Source organism: Ictalurus furcatus, chromosome 8 (assembly GCF_023375685.1).
Source record: "Ictalurus furcatus strain D&B chromosome 8, Billie_1.0, whole genome shotgun sequence".
Lineage (NCBI taxonomy): Eukaryota > Metazoa > Chordata > Actinopteri > Siluriformes > Ictaluridae > Ictalurus > Ictalurus furcatus.
Genome location: NC_071262.1, coordinates 17144665 through 17155301, shown reverse-complemented (window position 1 = coordinate 17155301; position 10637 = coordinate 17144665). Strand labels below are relative to the sequence as shown.

At 37.9% G+C, this 10637-nt stretch overlaps 2 protein-coding genes across 2 annotated transcripts; both read left to right on the top strand.

The window, feature by feature from the left end:
• The first annotated feature begins 2433 nt into the window (after positions 1–2433).
• Positions 2434–3996, top strand: LOC128611294 (uncharacterized). Its single transcript, XM_053630680.1, has 2 exons — positions 2434–3317; positions 3988–3996. Exons 1-2 carry the CDS (start codon positions 2505–2507, stop codon positions 3994–3996), a joined length of 822 nt encoding a protein of 273 aa, XP_053486655.1. The 5' UTR covers positions 2434–2504.
• A 153-nt stretch (positions 3997–4149) lies between these two features.
• Positions 4150–10445, top strand: fgl2b (fibrinogen-like 2b). Its single transcript, XM_053631144.1, has 2 exons — positions 4150–6888; positions 8440–10445. Exons 1-2 carry the CDS (start codon positions 4245–4247, stop codon positions 9147–9149), a joined length of 3354 nt encoding a protein of 1117 aa, XP_053487119.1. The 5' UTR covers positions 4150–4244; the 3' UTR covers positions 9150–10445.
• Positions 10446–10637: the final 192 nt, after the last annotated feature.

Sequence of the window (10637 nt, the reverse complement as noted above, 5' to 3'; positions counted from 1 at the left end):
GAATATTGTTCACTAGTGTGTAAGTACAGACCGAATGACAGTCAGATGTTTGTGCAAGTTGGTTTATGGAAAAATCACAGTGTTTATATAGGCAGAGACACTGACTGGTTGAACCATCGCAGGTGGAATTCAAGCCATGATGTTTAATGGGCACTTCACAAAAATAGCTCTAACCATACATGGTCATGTCTTTATGATTTGTGCATAATAAAAGAATTGTACATTTCCAGATTACATGTCTGGACTTAGACCAGATTTTTCCCTAAAGCAGACGGTAAGGTTAGACAGGACAAGCTTACAGAAGAGTATGCATTGGAAATATTACCATGTGTATGTGTGTATGCTATTAGACACAGGATGCTGTGTATCTGCTTGCCAGGATCAATCTCACACATCTGTATGCTCGCATACTTGTGGTTATGATGTATGCAGAAAGTGCAAATGCGCAATGTGTGTTCCAGATCACAGAGCAATGCACCAGATTGCATGTCTACAAAACAGCCACTTCAAGAGAAAGCGCATTTCGCAGGCTTTTTATCCTTATCCGTATCACAGATACCATTTTAACAAATACTTTGTTCACTTAAATCATTCTAGCATAAGGAAAGATAAAATGAGGTAAGCCCCAAAGCCAGTTGAGACTTTGGAGTTTTATTTATTTATTATTGCATTAATCTGTCCAGCTGCAAGCAATAACCAATAAAATCCAGCTACCCAAATAACATCTCCTGAAATAAATATTAATAATAAAACAATCTTGGACATTTTTGGGAAAAGTTCTATGACACACTAAACAGCTTTACAATTTGTAACAAGTAAATAATGTTTTGTAAATAATGATTATGCACTGTGTTTATAGACTTCAAATCCAGAACTGAACCAGAAACTTTATATATTTTCTGTGCTGGTACCCAGATGGTGAAATAAACTTCCTCTGGCTGTCAAGACTGATGACCTTCCTCTTCACCTATCACTTATATGAGCACCAATTTAATTTATAAAAATCTTTAACTTGCATTTTTTCTTTTCATGCTGTACTAAATTCTCTCAAAAGAGGTGAGTTTTTAAGCTTATACCCTGATCTGTTGGACTAGCATGAGGAAATATTTTTTAAATAGAGAATACAAAGCACATTGCTCTGGATAAGGATGATTGCTATTGAGTCTGTATTGCGGGTCACAGGAGTCAAATCTCACATTAATTTTGAACATAATATACAACATTCAGTTACGTGCAAAAATTCGAGACAAATAAAATTTTATATATAGCAACAAGGCATTTCATGTATTCTTAAATATCCCTATATTTCCCTGGGATTGATTATAATAAGCTACATGGACTCTCATTACAGTACTTGAGAACATGGTTTTCTGTAACAGTACTTTGTGAGTATAACTAAATCACAGGACTTAAAATAAAATAACCTTTTTGCTCAGATTTATTTTTTGCTCACTCTTACAGAGTAAAAAAATGCATCTAACCCAGTCAAAATTTTAAATAACTTTCGAGACCCGATCACAATAGTTTCCTGCAGAAGGTCTACATTTCAGGTGACAAACACTTAGTCAGCTGTAGCAATGTCTGAGACAGTGGAGACAGATGAGAATCCCTTGCCCAATTTATTACGTATCTTCAGTTAATATTTAAATACTACAAATGAAATAGCTACTTTGGCTAAAGATTAATTTTCTCTATACACTGTCAGTTATTGAGCTGGTGTTCACATCTAACAGAAAACAGAAAATAGAGTATTTTCAGATTAGTTTTATCAATTGTAGACATGTAAAAATGTCATTTGTAAAGGAATTACTCAAGCAGATGACTAATGTACTCTTACTTGAGTCACTTTCTTGATCACTTCATTTACTAAGGTGAATTATTACTACAGTAGCAGTATTTTTTCTCAAGTCAGTGTGTTTTGTACTCTTTCCACCACTGATATTATCCCAATTAAAATAAATTAAGGTATAAATGGTAAAAAAAACCCCGAAAACAAAATATCAGTTCAAAAGTTTGTATTTCTCTTTCTGAATGTGTAAATATGCTCCTATAATTTATATGTCCACCTTTTGCCTTTATATCTGTCCTCTTTTGTATCCTTTAAACAGCTTTTGAACCCTCTCCGTTGGAGTTTTTGCCATTTTCTTGACATAGTTGTTCAAATGTAGTTTTTTGGCCAGTCTGATTGCCATGTTTTGGATTGTTGTCTTGTTGCTCGATACACCATTCATTTAAAAAAAATAAAATTCTAAGTTTTTATGAATAAATTGTAAAAATATTTGCACCCAGCTGTAAAGTATTCTACATAGACACTAAAATGATTATTTAAAAAAAGACGGTTAATTACTGAACGGGAAATTCCTGTCCAGAGACCCTCTGTTCATCCACGTCACTGGTTCTCGCTGAGTGCAAACAGCTTTCAGAAAGGGAGGTGCTTCTATAGTCCTCTCTCCCTCTAACACTTCTGAGCAGATCCAACAGATACAGCTAACGAACAGGACACAATGTGGCTGTCTATGCTTTCTGTGTGGGGCAGTCTGCTAACATTAGTGGCACCTCAGAGCTGCCCGGATCCATCTGAGAACAGTGCTTCATGGGTGAGGTTAAAGCCTCTAGGGCAGTGCAAGGACGGGGAAAGTACATGCCCTTACCGCATCACTCTTCCTCCTCTTACTGTTCAGCTCCCCAAGTCCTTCAGGGAGCTGGAGAAGATGGCCAGAGAACTGCAAAGCCTGACACAGATGGTGAACCAGCTTAAAGAAGACTGTCGTGAGTGTAAGGAGAGGCAAGGAATGGACTGGAATATACAGACAGATGATAAAGTGGAGAATGTAGAAAGGGTTCAAGCTTCTAGGGGCACTCTCAACACCAAGGAGAGACAGCAGGACTTAGCCAAGAGAGAGAGTACAGTTCAAGTAACCACTTCAAGATCTACAGTGGAAGACACTATGATCATCAGCAGCAATGCAAAGGATATAAATCCAACATCCTTCGGAAAACAAAGGAATACCAATCAGGAGAGGAATGTAAATCCACGTACCACTAAACCAAGGGCTGAGACCAATGGCGGGCCAAAAGGAACTAAACCGTCACAAGAAAAAACTATAAGCGAGAGTATGAGTAAGGTCAGAAAGGGGCCCTCAATTACAACCACAAACAAGAAGATCATACAGTCTCCAATGGATAAACTGGCTGAATCATCTTTTCCTGGAGATCTAGACAGTGAACAACCTACACAGCATGAAAAACATAAGGTTAACACAATCAAAGTTGGACATGAGATGTACCCTAGTGGAACCCTGACTGCAAAAGGCAAGGTGAAGAGTATCCCTTCTACAGTTGCAGAGGAGGATGATGATGATGATGATGATGATGTAGAAACAAAACAACATCAAACACCAAAAGATGACAAAGTACTAGGGGAAAAACGACTGCTGACTGGCACTGATACTCAAAACAACAGAGAACATGAACCAAACATGAAACAATTTACCAGAAAACAACAGGACAAAGTGGATAAAAAAAAAGATGCTGACACTGGACAAAAAGAATCAAGATCCCATATTTTTGATGGCAATAACAATGGCAATGTGGCTAAAGAAGGGAATGTCAGTGTAATACAACAACCGACCTTGAAAAACAAGGAAAAAAAGGAAATTGATAATCACGGTGCTAGCGCTACCAAGCCGAAACCATTAAAACCAGGAGCATATTCAGAGAGGGATGCTGAAGTGAACCCAGTTAACACAGATGACACAATCAGAGGACAAAAGAAGTTAACGTCACCCATCACAGGCAAAGCTAATGTCTCAGTTAACGTAAGTCAAATAAATCCACAAACACTGGAAATCAAATCTAAAAATACATTTAAACCTGAAACAGATGCAAAGATTGACATTGGAATAGATTCAAAATTTAACACAGCAGAGACAGTAAGTGGACAAGTGATGTCAAGATCAAACATCTCTGGCATAATTTATGGCATAGTTGATGTAAGTCCAACAAGTCCTCAAACACTAGACAGTAAAAAAATTTTAAATACGGGCACAGATTCAGAAAGTGATGCTGTAATGAATTCAAACCCAGTTAATAATGTTGATACAGTCAGTGGAGTAAAGAATTCAAGGTCACCCATCTCACACAGTGTTAATGCCACTGCTGATGTAGATCTAATAAGTGCAAAAAAACAGAGCAGTAACTCTAAAACCTCATTAAAATTTAGCAAAAATGCAGAGCATAACGGAATGGATTCAAATCCAATCAACAAAATTGAGGCAGTCACTGGACAAGAGACATCAAGATCACCCATTTCTGGCATAACCGATGTCATAGTTGATGCAAGTCCAACAAATCTACAAATACTAGACAGTAAAAACCAATCAAGAACTCTCACAGATTCAGAGAATGATGCTGTAAGGGATCAAAAAAAAGTCCATAATGTTGCTACAGTTAGTGGACTAAAGAATTCAAGATCATCCATCTCAGATAGAGCTAATTCCACAGCTGATGTAGATATAATAAATCCACAATCAGTGAACTCTCAAAACCCTTTCACACATAGCATAGATGTAAAGAGTAACAATGGAACGGATTCACATTCATTTAACACATCTGAGACAGGCAGTCGACTACAAATGCCAAAATCACCCATCTCAGACATAACTGACGCAGTTGAAGTGAATCAAACACATCCAGGAACACTGGATGGTACTTTTAAACACACATTCAATCCTGGGACAGATAAGAAGAGGAAGGCTGAAACTGCTTCAAACCCACTTAACAAAGTTGAGATGAACACTCCATTAGAAATGCCACAATTACCAGTTACAGGCAGAGTTGATGCTACAGTTAAAGTAAACCAAATAAATCCACAAATGGTATACAGTAACTCTGAAAATGCCACAGTGGTATCAACTCCAATTAACAAGGTTGAGACAGTCAGTCAACTAGAAACACCAAGATCGCCCATCTCAGGCAGATCTCATGCTACAACTGATCAAATAAATCCACGAGCAATGGATTATATCTTCAAAAACCCATTGAAACCAGGTACAATTTCTGAGAGGAAGGCTGGACTGTATCCTTTTCGAGATCACACAACTGATACTGTAAGCCAACAAGAGACATCAGAATCACCTATTTCTGATTCCAGACTTGATGTAAGTGGTAGAAATCCCAGTCTGAATAGTAATGGTGACCTACCCAAAAGACGTTTTGATTTTGTCAGAAACCATAACATGACACAACCAAGGAATGGACAGACTAAGAGTTCAAACCCCATGAGTATAGACACTGAAAGAAAAAAGTCACTGGGGAACAACAAAACTACATCGTTAAGAAGTGATGTGATGACAAGTGGCAGGCACCTTCCCACTGGACTTTTTCCTAAGAGGCAAGAGAAGCAGCAAGAAATCACAAACCAACCAGAAAGAACCAATCCCACAGGAATACGTTTAAGTAAGGATCCTAGAGATAGAAAAGCATATATTTTGCAAAGAATACCAGTAAATGAAAGTAAAGCATTTGGCTCAGGAGAGCCAAAAAACACAAGTAGAGTGATTGATTATATGATGACCAATGGGACAACACATGTTGATTCTAAACCTCTATCCAGCCATAATAATGAGTTAAATAGGACAGCCTATGACATGAAACAATCAGTCAGGCCCACTCTGGCAACACATGGTATTGTGGATCAAGCTCATATAAAAAGAGCAAAAATTGCCCCTACAGTCAAGGTATTACACACAATGGGTAATCACCAGATTGAAAGTACCTCTCAAACTACTGTGACCAAACCAAGACTTGAAAAACCTGGTGGGAGTTCAGAACAGGATCTGGTTTTGGAAACAGTAAATAACATTGGAAGCTACTCACAACCATCTGTTGTGGAAAAGACAAAAGGCACTGATAGAAGAGCAGGAAAAACCCCATTCAGAACTACCCATGTAGATCCAAACCAGGAAAACCATAAGAAACTACTTAGTGTAGGAAGCATTCAGAATCCTGGTGGGAAGGTGCCTCTAGTTGTGATAAGCAGTGAGAGGAATGAGTTAAACTATACAACTACCGCAGCCACCCCATACACAACGAAAACTGAGTTTAAGGACAAACACAGCAAAATGCCTCAGTTTACTCCTCCTATTATAACAACAACACAACATTTTATGGATCAAGATCATGTAGAACAAAACAAAAACACTTCTGGAGTGAAAGTGTCAAAAAAACATGTTCATCACAGAATCGAAAACCCCAGCCAAGAAGCAGAGTCCAAAAGCTCTCATATTGACACAGGAAACAAAGAGTTGCAGAGTGCAAGCGATGGTCAAGAGTCTGGTGCAGTGGCAGATTTACAACCCAACTCTCTGGACAGCATCCAAAACAGAGCAGTTGGCTCAATGGCTATCATTATGGACAAGGTCAAGGTCAGTACAGGCTCAAAGGTGTCATCCACATCTACAGAAAGCACCAATGAAAACAGAGCAAGGAACTCAAACCCTTTTGTTATGGACACGGTCAAGGCTAGTACAGAGGTGAATCAGGCAACCCTATCCTTAGACAATCCTCCTGACACATATCATAAATATAGGAAAACTCCATTAGGATCCGCTGACTCAGTAGAGGGCAATAATGGAGGACATTCAATAGATAACAATAATGGGAACACTTACCCAGTTGCTGTAAACAGAATGACCGGGTCAACCTTACACAAAATCCCAGGTGGGCACACCAACAATGGAAATAACAAGGAGCCAGTCACTGTTAACAACATGGATGACAGACAGGGCTTAGAGAAGCAGCTGCTTGGCAACTGTCATGGTCAGTGTGATCTTGAGCCAACTCCTCGGTCAGTACTCAACAGCCGTGAATCATCAAACAACAACAGAGGTAAGGAATGTGCTGCTCTTTATGGGTCTTTGAATGGTTATGTGCCAAAGGCATAAAAATATCCTGAAACATGCATATGCTTACATGGTATCTTTTGTAGTAGATTTGCTTAATGCTAGGGCTACATGATAACATGATAAAACTGATGATCACTGAAAGATAGAGCTAAAAAATATTTACGGTACAATGGCAAAATGATTTATGCTTGTGTGTTGCACCCAAAGCCTGCAGTGCTTGTGAATGTCAGAAGTTTTTTGATTAATTGCATCTGTGGTCTGGGTGGAGTTCATTTGGGGACATCTGTATCTCTAGAATTAAAACATTAAGGTGAAAACAATCAAGGTAGATAACAGAAAATTATATAATATAAACATAACCACCAACAGCTGCTCTCCAGCTCTACTGTTAGTCTGAGACCTTGCTCAAAATTTAAATTGATTAAAAGGATCAGTGGATGATAACTGGATGTAATATTTCAACTGAATAACAGATGTTGCGCTTTTGGAAACACAGGAAGCTGGAAGAATTCAATACTATCATTTGTCATGTATCTATTTTAGCAGAATGGGGATTACAAAGTTCAGAGTAATTAGTCCAGGATTAAAAAAGTTACAAATGGGGCACATTAAACAATGTAAAAAGAATGCTACCATGTTTGGTACATAGATGAACATAGATGCATCCAAAGTAAAGATTAGTCTACCAGTGGCATCTCTAGGGGGGGTGCCAGAAGAGGCCATTGCTCATGTTACAAACATGATGGGCTCTAAATGAGGAATCTGAAATAGCAAAATAATTTTATCATGGAGACTTTCCCATGGTAAAAAAAACAACTTACTGAACATTGCAAAGCTGTGACACTAGAGATTCCTTCTATAAATTTTCAAAAGCTCAGCATATGGTCAAAACCTGCCCTTCAAGCTGAGATGGTCTAGAACCATCACTAGTGTAACCTCATTATTAGCATTAATTTTAATTACAGACAGTAGTACCAGCTAGCAGGCAAATCACAGGTTTATATTAATGCAATCATGTTACCATTTCTAAAGAGACAGCTCATTCACTCAGACTTGTATGGCAGGGGATCTACATGATCTAAACCTAATAATAAACAGATTTATGAGTCTCCAGTCTTAGTGCTTTGTACCAGTCAGTATATTTTCTGTCACAGGAAAGTCTTCAGGGTAGAATACCTTTTGTGCAACACTAACCATTCCACAACATTAAATGCAACTATAAAAGCATGATGTGCCCTTCACTCATATTTTTTTAAATTGTTGACAAATCACTTTTGAATAATAGGATTAAAACACTTATGGATGTGCTGCTTTTGAAAAAAAAACCTTTATGGTTACATTAGTACTACTACTAATGGTAAAATTACTCTTTCTGTTGGGCCTTATCTCACCATCCTACCGTGGATTATTTTCCTATACCAGCACACCCTGTTGTGTTTTATTCCTTGCATATTATTCATTGCTAACTATAAAAACATAATTTTATTTCAGTAAATAAAATTAATAAACTAACAAGAGTTCCCACTGCTCACAGATAAACCATCCCAAGACTGTTCTGACTTCATCATGAGATACCCAACAAGTGGCATCTACAATGTGACACCAACTGGATCAGTCAACAGGACTTTCCCTGTCTTTTGTGACATGAAGTCCTCTGGTGGAGGTTGGACTTTAATTCAGTATCGCTTCGATGGAAGCATCAGCTTCAGTCGTACCTGGAATGAATATAAGAAGGGTTTTGGTAACTTAACGGGCGAGTTCTGGCTAGGTAATGACAAGATCCATTGGCTGACAGCAACTAAAGCCATGGTACTGCGCATTGAACTTGAAGATCTGGATGGAATTAAGGAATATGCCCAATACGACCACTTTCATGTGGCCAATGAAAGTCAATACTACAGGCTGACGATAAAAGGATATTCAGGCACAGCTGGAGATGCTATGCAGTATAGCAAAAAGTTCAACCACAACCAAAAGAACTTCACCACTCCAGATAGGGACAATGATCAGTACACCTCAGGAAACTGTGGAGACTACTATAGCTCTGGGTGGTGGTTTGATGCATGCATGGCTGCAAACCTGAATGGGAAATATTATGAGACAAGATATAGAGGAGTGCGAAATGGTATCTTTTGGGGCACCTGGCATAATATTTCCACTGAGTCCTACCCAACCCATGACAGACAATCTTTTAAGACTGTGAGAATGATGATCAGACCCAGGACAGAGCTTCTGATGAACTAGTTGATGTTGACAGAGAACATTCCAAGGACAGCTGTTTCCCTGACATTTTGAAAAAGAAGTTGTACATACAATAGATCTGCTTGGATAAGTTCTGGGGAAAATCCCTTTTCCCTTTTAGTGGACTCTTATGCACTATTTTAATACTATCCAGGTCACTATAGTCCAAGTACATTATTGTTAGTAGTGGAAGATGTCTTTATTTCTAGTGTTGTAAGATGCGTTTATTATTGTAAGATGTGTTTATTTCTGTTTAACAATTTGGTCCATTTAGATTTTATGATGCAGAGGGCCAGATCAGACTCTGCATGAACAAGATAGAAATTGTGACAAAAAAAAAAAACAACACCTTACTTCTATTTGGAATGTGGGAGTAAATAGGTTTTTATGTGCACTAGTGTTTAATGGGGGGTGACAAATAAAACGCTACAGGACACAGCACTGGATGTTCGTAATGTTTTTACCTTTTAAAAACTGAACACATGTGACACGTTTTGCTTTTAATACATAGCTATTCATTTATATTTTTATATCTAAAAATACTCCATTGTATGGACAAAAAAAGTTGATCATATTTTAAGACAATGTTTAAAAATACAGGAATCTGTTGAGGAGCATAAACATTGTTGTATGAATGAACTCATGCTGTTTATATAATTCATCCTATTACTACATTATGTTTAACATTGTATGATTATTTTCTTCCATTACATTGTATTCCAGCTCTTTATTTACATTTTACGTTTTTTATTCAATTTCTGTGTTTGTATTTCTTCTAAGCTAACCACTGGTCCACAGCAAACTGGTAATTATGTAATGGGATAAACACATTTTTTTTAAAAATACACTAAAGGTTTTCTATGACTACATCAGAGATGGTATAATGTAGAATGAAGGCATTCAAATAAATTTTTTAAACAGATCAACAATAAGCCTTAGTTCATGTTTCCATCATCCTGAATAGTGTGCTTCTGCTGTAGTCACATCTCTTTCATAATACTCTGTAAAATCCCAATTTGCTCCAAGCCTAAATTCTTCCTGGCATGGATTTATGAAAGAGGTAGAAACAGGCATTCCTGCCCAGGTCAACATGATGATATCACATATTTGCTGCACATTTATGCCATAAATCTCCTGTTCCACTGCATCCTAAAGGTTCTGTAGAAGACTCAGTGACTGTAGAAGCCACCGGAGTTCACTGACATCATGCCTGCTGAACCAGTTTGAGAGGACGTGCTTCATGACACTTTATCCTTGTTCATGGTAAATTCTGATGCATGTCACAGCAGAAATGCAACATTTTCCCCAACTGTCCAGTTTGGTTGAGCCTGTCTCTACTGTTTTTTCCCTCACTCTAAAGTCATTCCTTCTCCATTTAAAAAATTTAGACTAAATCACTGAACTGCTTGACCATGACAGCATGGCTTTATGTATTAGGTTGCTGCCACATGAAAGGCTGATTAGATGCCTCGCTGAGCAGGTGTACAGATG

Coding starts and splice junctions, on each gene's coding strand:
- LOC128611294 (XM_053630680.1), top strand. CDS start 2,505: ATGTGGCTGTCTATGCTTTCTGTGTGGGGCAGTCTGCTAACATTAGTG.
- fgl2b (XM_053631144.1), top strand. CDS start 4,245: ATGGATTCAAATCCAATCAACAAAATTGAGGCAGTCACTGGACAAGAG. Junction 6,889..8,439: donor ATCATCAAACAACAACAGAG/GTAAGGAATGTG, acceptor CACTGCTCACAG/ATAAACCATCCCAAGACTGT.